The sequence below is a fragment of the Dromaius novaehollandiae genome, chromosome 3 (genome assembly GCF_036370855.1).
Source record: "Dromaius novaehollandiae isolate bDroNov1 chromosome 3, bDroNov1.hap1, whole genome shotgun sequence".
Taxonomy (NCBI): domain Eukaryota; kingdom Metazoa; phylum Chordata; class Aves; order Casuariiformes; family Dromaiidae; genus Dromaius; species Dromaius novaehollandiae.
In genome coordinates, this window is record NC_088100.1 from 57828498 (window position 1) to 57849191 (window position 20694).

At 37.7% G+C, this 20694-nt stretch overlaps 1 protein-coding gene across 1 annotated transcript in view; it reads right to left on the reverse strand.

Annotated features, from left to right (window-relative positions):
* Positions 1-20694, reverse strand: part of TRDN (triadin) — a 232219-nt gene that overhangs the window by 107410 nt on the left and 104115 nt on the right. Inside the window, exons 14-15 of the mRNA XM_064508938.1 lie at positions 14005-14067; positions 13063-13125 (exon numbers count right to left, since the gene is read on the reverse strand). Coding sequence (XP_064365008.1) covers positions 13063-13125; positions 14005-14067 — 126 coding nt within the window. The remainder of the gene's footprint in view (positions 1-13062; positions 13126-14004; positions 14068-20694) is intronic.

The following is a 20694-nucleotide window of genomic DNA, read 5'->3' on the forward strand; positions in this document are numbered from 1 at the left end:
GACCAGTCTCAGTACAGTCTGCTCTCAAGCTGACAGATGTACCAGAATTTAAAAACAATTTATTAGGTACCAAGATTTGCAGTTAATGTGATTTACAGTGGTAAAAGAATAAGACACCCTACATAGCTGAACATTATGACGTTAATAATGAACCCCTATGAAACATATAATAATTAAATATGCCTTTTCAGACCTTCTACTGAAATATATTGTGGTCTTGTACTTCTTTTTTCATTTACTTAGAGTTCTTTTTCCACAACTTTTTCCACAGAAGGGTAACCATTTCAACTAATATTCTGGCAAGAGAAGTATTTTGACACTCAAGAGTAGTGTTCATTTCTGAATTTTCCTTTAAAATTTTTACTCCGTTGCTTTCTAATTTATATTATTTCTGTTAATTTTACACTGTTGTGTGGCATTAATAAAGTCAGCATCATCTTACCACATCACGGAGTTTTGGGGAGTATTCTTTTTTATTTTGATTTCAATCATGACTAAACAGGAAATGCCAAGTATAGAAGCATTTTATCAGTGTGCCTGCACTTTCTATTGTAATGTCCATTTTATAAAACATATATTTATGTATCTCCATTTTATAATTAAGATTTTTTCAAATTTTCATATCACAGGGAACTAAAACAATATTGTTTCTTCTTTTCAGGGGGTTCAAAATCTAGCAAGGCTCCCTTCAGTCAATAATGTAAGATTCCCTTGTTAACATGCACAAACCTAAAATTCAATATTGGCATAGAAAAAGCTGTTCAGCAATACATTTTTCTCACATGGAAAATTCTGTGTTTGGACCAGCACTTGTTTCTGTTGCCTGTCTTAATCACTGAGCCTGAGACTGCCATATGCTCTGTGACAGCTACTGACAGAAACTGCCCTTGCATCTTCCAAAGATTGTTTCTTGGTGAGCATGAGAAATGCATCTCACTGTACAGGACCAAAATCACACACAAGAAAAAACAAGGGACTGCACCACAGCTGCTTCAGTTCTATTCCTTGATCCCTTTTGGTGATAGCCATAAACTCCCAGACTAGAGTTTAAATAACTTTCTTTGGGAATAACTCAGGACTCTTTACAGTCCAAATATCCACAAAAGACTTTTTGTGGTCCTTTCTTGTTTGTCAATCAGTTAGAAGAAATTCTAGGATCTAAGTTGTCTTATTGGCTGCTTCATAAGTAAAATAGGATATAAGTATTTGTAGTAATAGATCTAATAACTATTCTTCCTGCTGCATAAATGATCAGGAAAATTTATTGGCAAAGGCCAGTAACTCTTGAATCCCAGACTGCAGGTTTTGAGTTTAAATCTCTCTAGCCTCTAGGACAAGAAGTGAGGGAGAATTGCAGATAGGATTAGTATTGCTGGATGAAACTGGGAGAAAGTGGAGCTTCAGTAAGGTGAAATCAAGTTTCCTCAAGCAACGTGGGACTAGACTATGAGAAACAATTTTCAGATGGTGCTGATAAGTAATGTGGGATATAAAGGGGTTTGAAGGGTTTAAGACTGTGAAAAAGTGACTAGGGAACATTCTTCTGTTGTTTAATATAGTAGAAAATTGATGATGGTGCTTATTTAAAATTTTGACAGATCATTTAAAATTTAGTTTGCTAATCTTTGTGGCAGAGACTGTTTTTACTATGTATTTTCTCTGGTATTTTAACATATAAATAAAAATAATTATTTCACTTGAAAACAATTGCTTTCAAGTAAGTTTCAAGGAACAACGAAATGTTTCATCTCCTTTTGCTAATAAGAGCAATGCATTTCCTTGAGACCATATTCAAGGGCTTTAGCCACAGTTACCATATCAAGTAAAGGCACAGGAAAAAAGCAAGAGTGTATCTGATACCCTAAAAAGGAGTCGACAAACTGCCTTTAAGGAGAATTTCCATCTTCAGCTTTCATGATTGTCAGTTTTGAAGCAGAAAAATATTCAAGCTCTTCCTTGCACTGTCTTTGGAGGATGCCTGCTCTCCTCACTGTCTTCTCTCGTTCTTGCCTCCCCACTTGCAGCAATGAGATTTTTGATCATTTCTTATTTCTTTATTGCCTCCAAGACCCTTTCTATCACCAGCTACTGTGTGTGTTGCTTCCCAGTGCACTGTCTCCATGCACCACCACGTCAGTCTCCATTTGTAAAGGAGCTATATAATATGCAAGGCCGCGTAGGACCTGAAAGCCCAGAGCAACTCAGCATCAGAGATAGGTATAAAGCCCATACAGCTTTCCCAAATGTACAGCAATGTATATGACTGAAATACTAAATGCTACCTCAAGCAGATTTCCCAAGATCATTAAAAAAAGTTTCTTCAAAAGATTCAAAAATAAAGCAAGTAGAGAAAGATATGAGCAAACAAGTGATTCAGCTATACTCATAGTAAGAAACAGCCGGTGCTTTGCGAACGACCAATTTCAACTGTACCAGTGACTCATAGTTTCATTAATTAGTGATTACTCCTTTCTACTTTGAAATTGCTGAAATGGATTGGATTCAGTCTCCCCCACCACACAACATGTGGAAAAATGTTCCTTTGCCTTCTGTGTTCACCAGGAATAGGTCAAAAAACCAAAAATCTGTAGCACGATATTAGATCACAGTCATCCATGTACAGGAGGAAGCTCTAACTACAGCTAATTACAGAAGCTGTAATAATTTAGGGAGAAAGTAAGCCCTTTTTTGTGTTGCATATGTAGGCAATAACTTTAATTCCTAAAATTTAAGAACCAGATCTTTTGCTCAAATAAACTTTCATAATTTCATTGAGTTAGTGGATATATTATTACAGTTGAAAATTTTCTTGATCATTTTTTACTTTTTTTTTAAAAATCCTGGAGGATATAGACTCTGTGCATTTCTCTTAAGAAAACTGGGCACCAATACTTTTTGAATTACTTGCAAGTGGATTCTTTTTTTTTTTTTTTAGAGTCAGACTAGGCTTTATTAAGTGTATGCTAGACTTTGGATGTCTCTTTTTATGTACTCATCAACACATTTTGATTTTTTCCTTTTTGTTGGACAGGCGGATATACAGATGGCATCTGTGAACATTATCACTAGGATGAAGATAGTTTTGTACTACTGAATGTGGATACAGGCAGCATCCTCACTGTAGGAAAAGGGAAATCTTGAATAATGTAATGCCCATCCGTTCACCTTTATAGGTGACATACAGTACTCTAATTACACTCTCAAAAGTGAAGCAAAATCTATGAAAAAGCAACCTCATGCAGAACCTACTGCAATCAAGCTAAAAATCAATACACTTATAACCACAGCTACGTATGGCTCTTCCTCTGAAGAACATCTGCCCATTCTATTATCCTAATCACTCAATAACACTTCATCTGACTTAGTCTCTCAGAGTTACATATAACAAGGCCACAAAATCAGCTCTGCTTCTTGAAAAACAGATCAAGAGAACAAGGATGGCCACTGGGAACATTTACTGCAAGGTTAAACAATTGTAACAGAATAAAGTGTAAAGGATGTGCTTATATGAATCAAGAATACCTCTATGAACCTTCCTAAGAGAAAGGCATCCAGGAGACACCCTATTATACTTTTGAATATGTGACATAAAGAACTTTACCACAATGTAATCACTAAAATTCAGTAAAAGCTTTTAAAATTGTGTTTAAAGATCAAGGGAAAATTTACCTTTTTATTTTAAAAGTAAAGTAAAAGTAAAAAACATTGCTCTGATCCAAAACGCTGAAGATTTTCACTGACTTTATTCAGCTCTGGGTCAAGCCTCCAGCTTGTCCATTGGGTGACAACAGAAAATAGATAGCACTGCCTGCTATATCATTACAACTTGACTGATGGGTCTGTGCCTGGATATTTTCCATAGAATAATTACTCTAACTATCAGGTCTGCTGATTCAGATGTACATCTCATTTTGAGGGAACAGAACTGTTTTTTTCATTAAAAAGATTAACTTTGTGTTGTTTGAGGCATAGGCATATTCTAATCCTGTTATTTCTGGATGTGACTGGAAAAATAAACATTACATTAATCCCCAGACCAACATAAACAGCGTTGATGCAATAAATTAGATTCTTTAATTAAAGCTATGCCACTCAGTTGCTAGCACAGTGCAGGTACTTCATTCTACATATCTGAAAGACCAAATGCAAAATGATTATTTGATTACCTGTGTGGTCTTTATATTGAATATGTACCACTTCCAAGCTTGATTATTTCTCATATTGCTTTTCCCCAAAAGGTTCTTTACAATGCTGACAATGCAACCTCAGAAGAGATTGACTGTCAGACAGTAAAATGACTATTCTACTTTGCTCAAGGATGATTCTCATGTCAGCTTATCAAAACATGAATTTATACTACAAGTGCAAGCCTCCTTCCTTTTCTCTTTATTATTACAGGGCTGGCATTTCTCATTCTTTGCCAACAGGGTCTTACCACCATTTTCCCTTCTCTCATCACTCCCTGCTCTGTTGTGATCAAAGATGGAAAAGAATGAAAGCAATGAAGCACATCTGGGCTAAGCAATACTCAGCATAGCCTTGAAAGCTCTCAGCTCTCACAAGAGTTAGCAGGGGTTGTGCCACTGAAAGGCGCTTAAACATTATTCATCTGCTGCTAATATTTCATGGACAGAGCAGGCTCCTCAGACAGTGAGTATTCATTTTCTTCTCTTCTAGAGCTTTCTTTGCACAACACATGGAGGAGGGAGAGGGAGGGAGGGAAGAGAGGTAGAGTTTCCCCTAAAGCTGATTTCATACTAGATGAGAGAGATCAGTCCTCTTTCTCACAGTCCCCCACGATCAATTCCAGTGAAGAACTGGTCATATGTTGAGTACTGCAAGGTAAAGGAGAGAAAAAGGGAAGACAGGAAAAGCTTATTTTTGACTGCTTATCTCCTTGCATTTCACAGCGCTTCCAGCTCTTGAGCACTGAACTCTAGCCGTGTCCTGGAAGGGCATAAGCGTTTGGTCCTGGTATAAAACAATATTACTATTTCCAGCTGCAGAAGCCTTTCACTAGGCAATAGGGGATGATATTTTCAGAAACACCACAGTGACTTTGCAGCCTCTGTGCTATTTTCAACAGAGGTAGAGGTGTTTAGGAACTCGGTTCTCATGGAAAATCAATGGGAGTTATGCGCCTGGCTTACTTTGACGTGGTTGTGAATCCCACCAGGTCCCATGCCACATCTTTAGGCACCTACATATCTTTGAAATCTTGTTGTCAGTTGCTGCTGAAGACAGAACTTAGGATTCAAAGTCTGCTGAGTGCTTCGAAACTTACAGGGTGGGACATACAGCATGTCTTTTGAGCTGCCTTTTGTCTTGTTTCAGGAGCAGACTCCCTTAACATCCAGCCCTATAGAGACCATGGGAATTGCTTTTCTGCTGTGTTTGTCTCTCTATTATGCTGGGGGGGGGGGGGTTGTGTGGTTTTTTTGCTGTCTTTTTTTTCTTTTTGCCTCACTTTTTGCCCCTCACTGTTATCCTGCGTTTATACTTCTGTTTTTATCTGTTTGGAGAGATGAAACTTGATTTTTACTATATAGCCATATTTGTTTTCTGATGATTTTGGAAGCATCAATTAGAAAAGCAGGCTCTTTTATTTTATTTTCCATGGAAGATTGAACACTTAGGTAGAGGACTACTACCAGTCATGTGTTCAGCTTACAAAGGCACATGGAAAATAAAACAGAAAGGAATTTCCATTCATCCAATAATCCTGTAAGACTCTTGTCTCCGAGGACCTGACTCTCCACTGTGTTCTGCCTTTGCTTATCATGTGCACCTCTGAGGGTATACATCCGTAATGCTCAAGGCTAGAATACACCATCAGATTATCTAGTCTGACACTTTGTTGTCAGAGACTCTTATATTTCAACTAGGCATTTTGTCAGCTGATGTGTATTTTCCATTAGGTAAACAATCCCCGTCTGCAGACGTCAAGGAAAGCAATATCCACCCTGTGCTGTGTTAGTTTATCATTCTTAGTGTTAAGAACATGTACCTCATTTTCAGTCTGGATTCATTTAGCTTTGGCTCCCAGTCATTCATTCTTGTTAAACTCTGCCTACTAGATTAAAGAGAGCTGTTGTAGCCATTTTTTTTTTTCTGTGAAGGTACTTAGTATCCACTATAACAAAGTCACCTGTTTTTGAAGAGATGAACAGAATACTTTGTCTCTCCCTATGAGGCATATTCTCTATTTGCAATAACTGTTTTTTCTTCTGTGCTCCCTCCAATTTGAACACCATAACTAGAAGCACATTCCAGTCTCACTAGTGCCTTATACAAAGGTGATGTGTGGCCATGGTCTGCGTTCCTTGTTGCTAGGTTTATTTCACAGCAGTATGAAATATTATCAACCTCAACTTGCCATTCACCTTGTCAGTCTTAAAACTACTTTGACAATGTAAATGTAAATGGCAATACAATGCATGAGGCAGTAGGAAATTGGGCCCTGCAGTTAGAGAGACTATATTTGGGTGTCACAAGAGAATATAACTCTGAGTAATGGGATAAAATTAAGCAAGGGAAAATTTAAGCAGACTGGAATGAAATACTTCTTAACTGTGAGATCTATTAGGTTGTAGAATAATCTTCTTTGGGAATTGATGGAAGCCTAGTTACTTCAGACATTTAAAACTAAACTGGATAAAGCACTTGAAGATATTCTTTAATGAATTATCCTGCCTTGCCAGAGGGAAGGATTAGATGACCTAGTAGGTCATTTCCATCTCCACTTTCTGTGATTTTGCTATACAGAGCCCCACAAACAGGAAATTGTTAGCAAAGTCAAGAGATACTATGAAAAACCTGCCAGTGTTAGAGAAAGAACAGTAAATAACATCACCTGCTGGTAACTATGCAGGAGTCTTAATCCAGCATTTCTGTGGGTTAGTAAATACAGCCAGTTCTGGTGGTTGGATGTGTATCTGTGTGTGAAGTGAAAAACCTCTACTAATGCAAAAATGCCAGGAAACAGCAGGTAACATCCAAATAGGACCCAGGAGAGGAAGAGTAGGAAGAAAAAGAAGAAGAAAAAAAAAAAGACTGGGCCTAAGATGCTCAATAGTGTCATGAGCAAGTTACTACTGAGGAATGAATCAGCTTGTAGTCCATGAAATCTGAAGCTTCAGTAAGCCAGCTGGGAAAACTAGATGTTTTTATAGGGTTTGGTATGTGGGCATTAATTCATATAATGATAATAATTGAAATCATAGCTAATATGAGACCAGAGCCAGCATCCTCTTTGCCGAAGGTTGTACAAACACACAGCAAGCCATGGCCCCTGCAGAAATGTACCAAGTGGCGGAACAGTTAAACAAACAGATGAAGCTGTCAAGAGAGTTTTGGAAAGTAGTAACTTAAGAAGGAAGATTCAGTTTTAAGGTCCATACTTTGAGCTTCCTTTGTGTGTGTGTCTGTGTGTGTGTACTTACATGGGCCAGTTACTTTCAAAAGTACCTTGGCCTCTTTTTGTCTGTCTACACACCTCCGTTTTGCTCTTGCAAAGCAGCCTAAATTGAGACAGCTTTTACAGCCCACTGGCCCTTTCAGAGGTGACAATTGGGGTTCATCTAAGAGCACCCTCCACCCTCTTGTCTGCTGACATGTATCATGTGACATCTATGACATTAGGGAATATGAGATATGTGGCAGTAGCCAGGCCAGAAACAGCATGCTGAGACCTGTCAGCACCTCAGTTATTTCCCAGCTCGAAGAACTTTCCTGAGGCTGAACCGGGCAGGCATGGGGTCTCAAACCCAGCCGCAGCACTGCGCCTCAGAGAGAGCTGAAATGTCTTCCTACAAGTGTGCACAAGCGCTACCCGTTTGCCCATCATAAAAATCTGGGATCAACACTGTGTCCCAGATCAAAGCAGTTGATCCATTGCAGCTGGATCCATTCAAAGCATTTCCAGCAGCGTGCTGTGCATGCTGCACTTTTCTCTATCAGTGGGTAGACCAAGCATGTTTTTTTTGAAGTAGAAAGTATCATCCCTCCAAAATGCTCTTTATCAGAATGGTGTCACATTTGGAAGGCATTATAACATCTTTCTGGCCATGGTTGCAACAGCATAAGGAGCAAGGGGAAATAAATCACAGACACATAATTTCACCAACAAACTCTTTTAAATAGCCACATTTAAAAGCAAATAACGAAACAAAAAACAGGCAGACAGAATGAAAAAAAAAGACAATTGGCCAGCAGGTGTCACTGCTTGTTCTCTTATCATAATGAAAGGCTGATTAATATAAAGAATGCAAGGGAAAAGCTGAACCAAAGAAGTCACAAAATTAAACGGATTTTTCTTTTCTTTTTCTTTTTTTTTTGTTCAGATGAGGAATTTAAAAATGATCAAAGGAATTTGTCTTTCTCTATGTATAGAGCACAAAAACAAAGAACATACTGCTAGAGTATAAAATGGTCTTTTCTCTCCATTTCCTATTAAATCATTGTCTTTTCGCAAGTACACATACTGGCCTTTAAAACAAAGTACAGTTGATGACAATGCATGTGTGGTCAACCAATGCAAAAAAAAATGCCCTGGGAGCTGAGAGGTCATTTACTCTTTCCTGATTACCTCCAGTCTGCTCTGCCTACTTAGTACTGTAACATCCCTCCTCCAAACTGTGATTAAACATAGACTTTCCACTCAGCTTCATGATCTCACTGGATAACAGGGTAGGAGGCATAACCTAGTTCTGTGGCAGTCACAAGGTAATGTTTTCAATTTTTACATCTGAGATCAACTTTCAGTTTATTTTTGCATGGCTGCAGAACAGGATCACTTGAATGTTACAGTGGCATCATTAAAAGTACCTCAAGATTGTAACTTTAATCCCACAGAGACCTCTCCTATTCAGGAGGCAACGGTTTACTTTGGTAGCTGGGGAGACATTGCCACTCTCCTCCTCTGCTGACACTCCTTGGTGTGAAACATATGATACTGCATCATGTGTCAGGGATGCATCCACAGCACCACATAGCTCCATGATTCACACAGGGGCTCGTGCGAACCTTAATAAGGGCTCAGATGAGAACCACTGCCTTACTGGGAGCATAAAAGTACCAATACAGTAATATAAAGGTCAGATCATGCTTGTTGATCTGGAATGAGTAGGTTTGCACACCAAGGACTCGTTTTATGCCTGCTAAGCAGAACTGTTCAGGGAGGCAGTGGACTTTGATACAGAAAATATGTATCTTCTGCCCAGTGGGCAACTGGTCTGGGTGACATGTGCTATATTTAAATTTCCATACATGGAAAATGGGGGAAAGGCACTGACTCCCCTTGTAAAGTGTTTCTGGGATTTACTAACAAAAAATGCTGCACAAGATCTAGGTATTTTTATTGCTTTTTAATTGAAATTATGCAGCAATAACAGGAAGGCAAAATTAGTTTTGACAGCTGAGCAGAGCTTTAGTTAGAAAATGGTGTGATGATCCAGGCTTATATTTTCCGTGCTTTTTAAGCTCATTTATTACCTACGCTCTTTGTTGTAAGAACCAAAATTAAGTGGGAAAGGCGTTTGCAGCAATCAGACTTAAAGACAAAGGCTGCTGGAGAACATTATGAACTTTTGGGAATGCCGATAGAGGAAGGAGCAGAGGTGCTCCAGAACATGAGATTTTAAGAAAGGGAGCATTAAGAGACACACTGCAATCAAATTAAGACTACCTGAAAACACTAATATCTGCATTAAAAAGTATTATTTCTAAGAAAAAATAAACCCTAGTCGAACCATACTAGCAGAAATATATTTTATAAGCTTACCTTGTAAGCAAAACATAAGAAGAAGGGAAGAGGGAGAGATCTCTCTTTTTTAACCATTTTTCTTCTTGTGATATTTATCAACCAGGATGTTTTGAACAACTATTATCACTTGCAGGATAATAGTCTGTGACACTCCAGGCTTTCACAAAAAGTTACAGGTCACGTTTACTGCCCCTGTGGCTACCCCAGCCTAACAAACTTTCTGAAAGCCCTGATTTTCACATGAGGCTGGGCACCAAGGCTTCCAAAGAAAGAATCCCTATTTTTAGACTGCAAGCTGGACACCTCCGAACTGACGTGATTCACACCTCTGCATGCTCTGGAAGATCCTGGCTAATGCTTGTTACTCTGTCTAGGCTCAGCAAGGCCCTTCATGGGTATTTGGAGATGTAGCTCGCTCTTTATCCAGAAGAGCACTGGACAGATCTGGTTCTGCCAGACCCTTGTGTCTGACAATTATGTTTGTTTAAGCAAGACCTCTGAGTTTGTAACAATGGCATTATCTATTTTTCAGAACAATTAACACAGTGTTTTTGTACTAGCTGAAGGCCAGAGGATTAATGTGTTTTTATCTACAATGCATTTTAAAAGCTAATTAAGAATCCTTCAATTCATTCTCTGCTAAAGACTGAAAACATTTTGCATTAGATGATTCTTGCTTCTCCTCAGCAGCAGAAAGAAAGAGAGTGAGAGAGGAATGGAAGAAGAGAGGAACTGAGAAAGAGTGAGCTGGCATGCAAATAAACAAATGCATCACAGAGATACAGTTAATGGAGAGCAATAAAGAACTCCACTCTGGTAACACTAGAGATAAAATTGTATCATGGACAATAGGGCTAATCTAAAACATTAATCAGCAAATATCCAGTATTTGCAGTGGAGTGATGGAGCATTCCTTGTTAGAAGAAGAGACATGGAGAGATGTAGAGTAAAGTGTTGCTCTGAGAGAATTATTTTAAAGATATTTCTATCACCTGCTGCTTACAGAGCATCTCCTCATCTCTCTCTTTTGTGTCTGACAGTCCCCTGTACACACAACCATTCTTTTTTGGTGAAGCCTGGTTAAGAGGCCTTGCATCAGAGGTCAGCCTTCCAGGAAGGCTTCCATGAGGGTGAAGAACAGCAGTGGGACTGGGGTGCCAGGAGTGAACTGCTGGCAGAAGGCAGCTGCCTGTGAGCACAGGGACAAGTGAGGAGGGGTTGAAGTTGGATGCCCACCTCTCAGCTTCAGGGATTTGAAAGGTTGATGGGAAGCAAAATGAGACACGAAATCAGAGACATCCAGAGGTAATGCAGGGATTTGAAAAACAGGGTGAAGAGCTTATATTTAATGCAGTGTCCACTGCCTATACTTTTAATAAGAAAAGGTAAAAAAATTGGAAGCTGTTCCTACACTGTTTGCTTTTGGATGCTTATCTGCGCTGCGGATTCAAGCTCTCTGAGGTTCATTTGCTATATCTGCCCAAAGCATGTAAATACTATCAGACAGTGAGGTAGCCTCATTTCAAAACTGGGCTATGCACTACTATTTTGATGATCAAATGTGGCAATTATTTCAGGCTTAAAACCTTTTAGGGATAACGATAGGTGCTGCCAATCAAAGCTAGAAAGTACACATGCATTCAAAGAGCAAGCTGAATGAGGAATAACAGCAACATGTAGCTAGAATATATTACGGATTACCATCCTCTTACACAAAGGCTAGTAAACTCTTCAAAATGCAGCAACCTACAGAGCTAATAAAAAGGACAGAAATGTGCGGATGTCTCGGTTTGCCTAATTTGTGTCTTTCTAGCATTGGTAGGATGACTCACTGGATTTAGCAACAGCTTGTGAAGATGAACATATTAATAACTTTATGCTGCAGCTATGCCATAAAATGTAATCTTTTAAAATTCTGTATCCTCAAATGAAATACAAGCTTAGAACCAGAATAAAATTAGATATTTGAATTGTCAGCTTATTTTCTTTTAAAACCTGTGTTTATACTTTTAAATATGCAACCTAACTTGGGAAGGAGTATTCCCTTCCCTTCCACAATGGGCCATTCCCTAACTATAGCAGAGGTAAACATACTAAAATAGGGGGCCACAAGTATACCAAGGTATACTTGTGTCATTCTGTATAGTTTTATATTGTATCAAGCATAAGTTAACATTTTTCTTCCTATCCATAAACATTTGAATAGGAAAGCTTATGTAGACCATGTATGATTCAGTAGCAAAGAAGCCAGTTTCATATTCAGATTTGCATATGTAATCCATCATGTTAGTAAACAATGGGATATATATCCTTTCAGCTTTTGATATAATTCAGCAGATTTGAATAATTAGATAACAGAGCACAAGGCTTAGCATGAGGACATAATAACTATAGCCCTGAATCTTTCCATCCTATTTTAAACCTTTCTCCATGGTTTTAGGCATTACTCTAGTTTATGGAAAGGCTTGTCTGAGTACTTGGTGACTTGCAGAAGCTCATATAGAAAGTCTCTGACAAAGCAGCATGTAGAACCAGTGTCTTTAGGTATTAAGGTGATGACCAGACTGCTAGACTGACTATTTTGTTTCTCCCTGAATTTAATGAGACTCAGTTTCACTAATTGTAAGAGCCACTTACTTGAACTATGTTTGCATTTATGCGTTAACCATACTTGCAGATATATTGAAACAATTCGTAGAAAAAAAAGTTGTCTTGTAGACAAGACCCAAATGTTAATTTCTAGATTTATTTTTAAAAATACATCATTTTTATGCTAGCTAGTATGAAACACAATGAATTAGGTTCAGGACAATTATTAACATTATTTTTAACTTACTTTATTTTTTTCAGGGATAAAGCTTCAGAAAGTTAACCACCTGTTTTCTTCCATATGAGGTGGCTTGATACGTAGATTTTACTATTTGCACTTAAAATGACCTGAATTTATGAAATGATTCATGAAAAATCATTTGCACTCGATCCATTCTTTCCATTCCATGTACTCTTTGAGGGTATTTATGCTTTTGATTGATTTAGGGCATGGCAGAAAGAAGTGTTTCTGAAGCTTTTGTAAAAATCTCAAGCTCACGACATTGAAAATTGCATATATAATTATATATTATATATATACACATATACACATTTACGCATACATACATGTATGTATATATATGTCAAGCTTGGAGTCTTGCGTGATAATGACTTATACACACCCTTATCTCAGTTGCTGAAAACCTGAAAGTGCCTACACTAAGTAGTCAGATATGTCCTGCAGAGAAAGACAGACTTCAATTTCTTACCTGCTTTTTTAATTTCAGGGACAGCTGTCTTCTCATAAGCTTTCTCTTTTTTTGCTTCTTTTTCTAGGATTTAATTAAAGAAAGTCATTTGATATGCTAGAACTGTGAATCATACACTCAGATATGCAGTCAGCCAAGTCCTGGTGGGTACAGGCTGAAAAAAAGTGACTTATTTGGGAGTTTAGTTCAGATTATTCTCTTATAGCACTTGCACCCTACTAGCCACAGAGCAATCAGCTGAAATGAAAATTAATCAGTAGGCATCAACTGGATGATTTGGACCCTTAATAATTCATCAAAGGCTAGGTGAAAATCATCAGCGCATGAATGTGGCACCTTTTAGCTTAAGCTGCAGTAGCAATGAGATCATTAATATATAATGAATGACATAAATATTTTCCCATGAAAGCAAAGCCCTTAGTGGATTTTAGATGCTTCTTGGGAATGAATTGTCTAAAATGTTATCTAGATGGATGTCAGGGCCTTACAATTAGATCTCTGCAAGTTTCAATTGTGATTCTACCCCCCCCCCCAAAAAAAAAAAACAACAACAAAACACACATTCCCACACTCAGAAAGTGGAACACCATGAACTGAGCGATATTTCCCATGAGTTTTGTCTATGGTAATATCACTATGTCCTGCTATGCATATGGACTCTATGAAAATGGAGTAACAAGCCCATGGACAGCCACCAAATGGAATTTCTTCCTTGTCAGGAAAAGACTTCAGAAAACATCAGACACTGAAGACATCAGACATCAGAGACTGAAGAAGTAGTATCATGCAGGCTGGTGCACTTCAAATAGTGAGTAACGAAGTAAGAGAGGGACAATACAGAGCCAGAAGCACAGGACTAACCTAACAAATAGCAATGGCATTTGAGCCACTCACAGGAAAAAAAGCTGAATGAGGCCAATGAGAAGCTTTCCCAAACCATACCTTTCTTCTTAGTTTCAGTGGTAGCCCCCTTCACATGAGTCACTTTCTTTTCCTCTTCTGTTTCTAAGGAAGGAAATAAAAGTTCAGCTGACTATTCATACATATCTATCTATCTCTCTCTCTATATATGTGGGGTGGGAATACTTGACTAGGTATAATAGGTTTTAGATTGGATAAGCCTGTCACTGATTTAGGAGTTCACTATCTTCAGCTCAGAAATATAGCTTATAACCTGAGTTATATTTCTGAGCTGATGAAAGTGAACTGCATGCGGAGCTAAGGATAGAACTGGAACCAGTTTGTGCACCGCGTAACTATTTAAGCAAGCACTTATTCAAGAAATTATGCCCATTAACCTGGTATAACTAAGAGTTTATTGTGGTGATTCAGTAGCCCTGCACCTGCTCTGCCTGAGTATGTGCTTCTTTTATAAAATCAGACTTAATGATGGCAAAACTTGCAAGTGGTACTTGGGAATAAGTGCAGAATACCATGAAAAGCCTGCATATATATTATCCCTTTATAACACTTTTTATGAATTGAACCTTTGCAACTGTCATTACAGGACATCTGTTATTCATGGAGGATTGCAGTTAAACCATCTTCTACAAAAGGACATGACTCATTCTTTTAAAAGCATCTGTCTCTATTTTGTCAATGCACTGGACAACAGTAGAAATAAGGATAATGTTTTTCCTTTATTTATAAAGGCTATAACAATTTAATTACTTATTCTATGAATATTATTAATTAGAAAATTGAGAGTTCAGTATAGGGCAAAGGAAGCTATAATTCTTATTGTTTCCTTTTTGGGAAATGAATCCCCATTTTGATGATAGTACAATAATAGCTAATCTAAATGCTTTCGTAAATACTCATCCACAAAGAGCCAAGTTTGTCATCTTCAGGTTGTCATACATGGCTTTGGATTTTGATGAAGCTAGTGGAAATATAGTTTTCTTTTTGTGGTGATTTACTGTATGACTGTGGATATAAAGCTAGTTTTTATTACTGTGCCAAACAGCACAAGCACAAGAGCATAAGCCTTTAAGTGAGAGTTTTTTCTTTACTTGAAAATTATTTAAGATATAGGAATATTTCCTGAAGCCAGCAGATCCAAGCAGCAGATATGTTATTATCCCTTGCATAAATTAATATGAAGATAAAGGAAAAATGAAACAACTTACTTTTCAGTTCCCTAGCTACCATGATAGACTTGTGCATGAAAAAATATACACAAACAAGGAATGAAAAAAATTAATTGAAATACAGCACAGCATGCTTTCCGAAATAAAACCAAACAAAATAGGTGTATGCTTGATAGAAAAGCAGATTTCTTCACAGTCTGTCCACGGCAATTTCATAAATAAAACGTTGCCTATCATGGAGGCAATATTTGCCAATATTCAAGGTCTCCCTGAACCATATTGCTTCTGATTTTCTGACAAAATTGTTTAATGTTTAGAATGATCGTGTTGTATTGCATTTATTTCTTGTTTTAAAGAGGTGTGTTCGGTGTCTTTCCATTTTATTGTCTTGACAAAATGAAGCAGAAAACCCTTGCCTATGCTCTACAGAGTGGCTCTCCCAGTGTTTTGTGCCTAATACTCTCTGCTGAAACTCTGATCTATCTGGACTTCAAGCTGGAAAGTTCTCTGTGCCTTCAGCAGACTTTGTGATACTCAGGCTTCTCAGTCACACCTAGAATGCCAGAGCACTGCTCATCTTCCAAAAGCTGGTTTGGAGCTTCTTCTGTTTGGTATATTTTAATATTCCTGTTATTGTCTAGCTTTGGGATTACCAAGAGTCCCTCTGTCTTTGAGATGTTGTTCCAGAAAGTCTGTGGCTAGGGACCATGGGTAACCCCTCAAAATGGAAAATTCTTGAGCCTGGGATCACACACAAACCATTTCATAGCTCTGCTTTCCTGCGCTACCCTCAGATTAAAAGTATGACTCGTTAGTATTTCATTTCTACATGCAACATACAAGTCTCCTCATTTCTATAATGTAGTTTAATTATTTGCTTTCCCTGCCTGATTTAATTGAAACTGTTAAACATATCAAGTACAGCAGAACCTGATTACTGTCAGAAAAAAGTTTCCTTCTAGATGTCACTATCCTCTATTCCTAGTAGCTAGAGACTGAAGCACTGTTTGTACTTCTGTTATTTGTCTTCCATATTTGCTGAGCACGTTGGTTCTTCTGGAGCTCTTAGCTGCTCTAGTCTTCCAATTAAATAAATTTCCTTTGCTTCTATATATTTCTGGTGCCAGGTGATGCTCAGGAATCACTGTAAGCCCGAGGAGCTTACAATCAAAAAGATTCTCGTTAATCAGAGACCGTTTCTGCTTGTAACTGTGTAACAGGTCATATGCTTCTGGGGCCCAACTAAGCCACATAAAAATCTGCTCTCAGTATCAGAGCAAGATTCAGAGCCATATGTGTTTTGAGAGCCATGAGCTGAGAAGTGGAGCTTTGAGAAGTGGATGTCTGCATGGAGGACATATGGAAGCTAGGAGGAATTTTTACTGCAATTATCTTAAAGTACAAAGAGAATACATCCTTGACTGCATCAGTTTCACTGCTAAATAATTTCAGCAATTAATTCCATTGTCATAATTTTCTTTCATGAAGCTCTCAAGTTGCAGTATTCCAATTCCCCAGGGAGCCTAAAGTGATCTATATTCTCTGTGAATTTTGTAGAGGATGATTACAGAAAGGTGTTAAAGGACTGTGGCCCCTGTGTCAGATTAGCACTGTCCATCGCAGCATACTGACTCTTGGCTTCCATATAGATCTCAGCTGCATCTAGTCCCACTGATGTCCCTTACGCCTACTACTGACAAACATTTATGTAAATTAGACTGATAGACTTGGTAAATGGATAGTATGAAAAGAGTTATTTGCAATTTAAGGAAGCAATTCCATTTCTTGAATAAATATATTTCCCCTCAGTTTGGGTCATCCATATACTTTCTTCCACATTTAGACTGTGGCATATTAGAGTATATATTTAACACCAGCAAAAATTGTCATTTCTGAAGCATTAAATCCAGTAGTTTTCCTACAGATATATACATCGCTAAATTAAAAGGCAGAGCAAATAAACAAATAGTGGCTTAGCCAGGTGTTTTGCATTGTGAAATTATGAGCCCCATCTGCTAATCTGAAGTGTTTATTTCTTTAACTAGGAACAGCAGCAGGGCTACAAACATCTATGGTTCAGCTGTGCAAGGAAGGATCATTGTAGGTGTGAGCAGTGGGTTACACAAAAAAATACAAGGTGTTTTTGATGGTTCAGGATTGACTGTAACATAGAATTCAAGTTCCATTGACTATACAAAAATCTATTATTGTTGTTATTGTTACTGTTATTTATTATTGTAATTGATGTTATTGTTTTGCCAGGAGCAATTGTCTTGAACCACCTCCTTATGTACAGGGCATAAGAGATACCCAAACAATTATCCTGTCTTCAGAAGTTTACAATGTCTTCACAGAATGAAAGGTGTATATAACCAGAAGGCAGAATACAAGATAACAGAATCAATCAGCAAGTCAAGCAATGGATTTCTGATTCACTAAAGATTTTTGTAGAACGTGCAGAAGTGGAGCTTTATGTAGAACAAGGAGGAAACTAGTGTGTATGAACAGCAGTGTGAATCAAAACAGCGATGTGCTACCAAATGGGAAAATCAGGTGAAACTTTTTCCTGAGAAGAGAAAAAAATTGCATAGAATAGTTTACTTGAAAAATGACTAGAGCAAAGAGAACAACCCTAAAGCAAAGAAACACTTGAGATATTTATTTTTTTCTGAATAAGGAGAGGTGAAGGACTGAGGACACTGAAAATCCAAGTGAGATTCAATAGATACCAAAAGAGATGTATTAAGCTGAATTACTTTACTAGCTTTCACAATGTCATTGTGTTATTCTCATGGGCTGTCAACTAATTCTTGGACAACAGGGGGAGGGGAGATAATAGAAACATGCTAACAATGCAGCACTTGAAAACAAGTCTGGTAAGAACAGAGTGCTGCTGTGCCAGTGCTGAGGAGAATTTAAATTTAGGAGTGCACTCAAGTTACTAGGCATGGTGTCACAGGGATGCTGCCTGGTGTCCAGAAGAGGAAGATGCTGCAAGACTTTCTTCTTCATATCCTTCCAGATGCCCCAGGTGTCTACATGAACACTGGCTCTGAAAGAACTTGTCAGCTCATCTCATCCCATCTGAGAAATGGAGGTAAGGAAGGCAGCAAAATATAGCCATTGATGCTGTGTTGTGGAGAGGCATGCATATTAGTTTTTCTTATACGCGTAGCGGGGCTGAATGTCAGAAGTTTGGAGATGTTTTGCTTCAGATAAGCCTCCTAAAGTTCAGATATTTATACAAGGCTTATCTGCATTTATCTAAAACCCTGTTTTCAGGAAATCTCAGGAGAAAAGCCCTTGTGAGAGACTTTTGATATTGCCTGGCTTTGTGAAATACTGCAACAAATTTTCTTGCCTACCAGTTCTGGTCTCCATTCTATTTTTCTGCAAGCATTTTTGTTCATCTTAAGCTCTCAAAATCATAACTTAAAAAGGCTATTACAAAAACAAAGTTATATTTTAAAACTGTATTTCCTTATCTGTTTTGAAGAGATTATTGGTGTTTCTTTGTTTTAATAGGGGACTGAAATTCTGTCCCAGCTGAACTTAATGAAAGATTTGCCATTGATTTCAGTGGAATCTGGATTTCCTTCTAAATATTAAAATGACTAAGTACCTTTCTCTTTTTTTATGATCTTTCTTTCCCCTTTACCTTTTGCTCAGGGTGGAGAATGACATTAGACTAGTTAGTTTCACATTGGATTCTAGACATTTTCAAGCACATTTACAGTATAAGGCCCTGTTAGGGTTACAAACATTTTAGAGGAATTAAAAGAAATGCAAGGAAATATTTCTACTAGTTTGGAATCTCATGGAAACTCAAAAATTTTAAATTAAATCTAAATTTAAACTTAAAATTGAACTTGGCTGTCTTTTTGAAAAATCTTTCTTGGGTAGGAGAGTCCTTGTTGGTCCAATTATTTTTTCTATGAAAAATAATTCTGTCTTGTCTTGGACCGACTACTAAAAAAGTCAATAAAGGTCAAAGAAACCTAAATAGTATTAATCTAAAGTTCTCAGAATTGCTTCTGTTCACACAGTCGTTAAGCAAGGGATTGCTTAGGCCAAAATTAAGTACGTTTATTTCAAAACTCTGTTTTAAACTGCACCTTTTCATTTCAGCAGGCTAATACAATACAATTTTTTTTCTCAGACTGAGCAAGAGAAAGACTAATGGGGCACACAGGTCATAAGGAATCTCTACAGACTGATTTTGCTCTTTGAAGCTACTTCACTGTTTTCAAATCCCAATATGAAACACTATTTGGCAGCTTTGAAGACTGTTTCATGGAGATATTTTCTAGGACTGTGGAAAGTATGCAAGCAGCAATATCATGCCTGAAATTCCCAGTGCTTTTGTGTGACCCACATAAGTATTCCTCATTTCTTCCCAGAGTGATTACAGGCTCCTATTTCATGGCTCTGTTGAATTAAGCACCAAAACTGTTTGCTAATAGCATGGGGCCACATGGTTGCCCTCACTAAAGAACACCATGGGTAGCAAAGGAGTGCAAATACCAGTATAATAAAGCCAGAAAATGCATCTGAAGGGGAAAAAGAGATGGCATGCCAACCTCCATGACATGACCAGCAATAGCCCCTCCATTGGATAATGGTTAATGGCAAATGTGATGTAAATATGATTGTCATGATGAGCTAAATTTCTAGGGGAACGTTGACTTTTTATGGTATGACCTTTCTCAGCAAGATCCAAACCAACACAGCTAAGGCACAGGGTTAGCGTTTTCCATCTTTGTGGCTGAAATTCTGATTCACTAGGCATCAGGAATCAATAGCAGCACTGATTGTGTTGCTGGTGCTGGGAACAGTTTTGATGATGCTTTGCATGCTTGTGAGCTTGCTTTTGGGAAAGAATGGGGCATGCTTTTGAGCAAGAATGTCTCGGGTTTAGGAGAAAGGCTATACAGGACTATACAGAACTTCTGTGACGGTTACCCTCATCTTTCCAAAGAAAAATGGAATCTTTGCATTTTAAAGCCCAGAGAAATTAATCCAAGTATTTTCCATTTACAGTGAAATCACATGCAAAAGGCCATTGCTTATCTGGAACAAAAAAAAAAAAAACAACAAACAAACAAACAAACAAAAACTCTTAAATACTTTTGAAGTTATTTGGTTTTGTTGGGTAGATCGTGGTAAATATTTATTTTTAAAGTATAATCTAATATTTTAAATTGGAATAATGAGAAAATATAGCAATATGTCTAATCAAAATGTATATAGCTTTATATTATAAATCAGTTTTAAACATTCTAGTAAGTTTGTTTCCCCCCCCCCCCCCCAATTGCAGTTTAATTTTTTCTGTCTCATCACTAGAAAAAAAAGTAGTACAGAGAAGCCTCATGTCATTAAGGGCTTTCTGAAACAGTGAAGATTTAGGCTTTTCTTCATCATAGATAAATCATTAGAGTTTACTGCTTAAACATATAATCCAAATCATTGAATAAATCACTTTGAAATCTTGTGCATATGATTTCAAAGGTTTTACTGTCTTTAGTACAGACTCATGGAGACA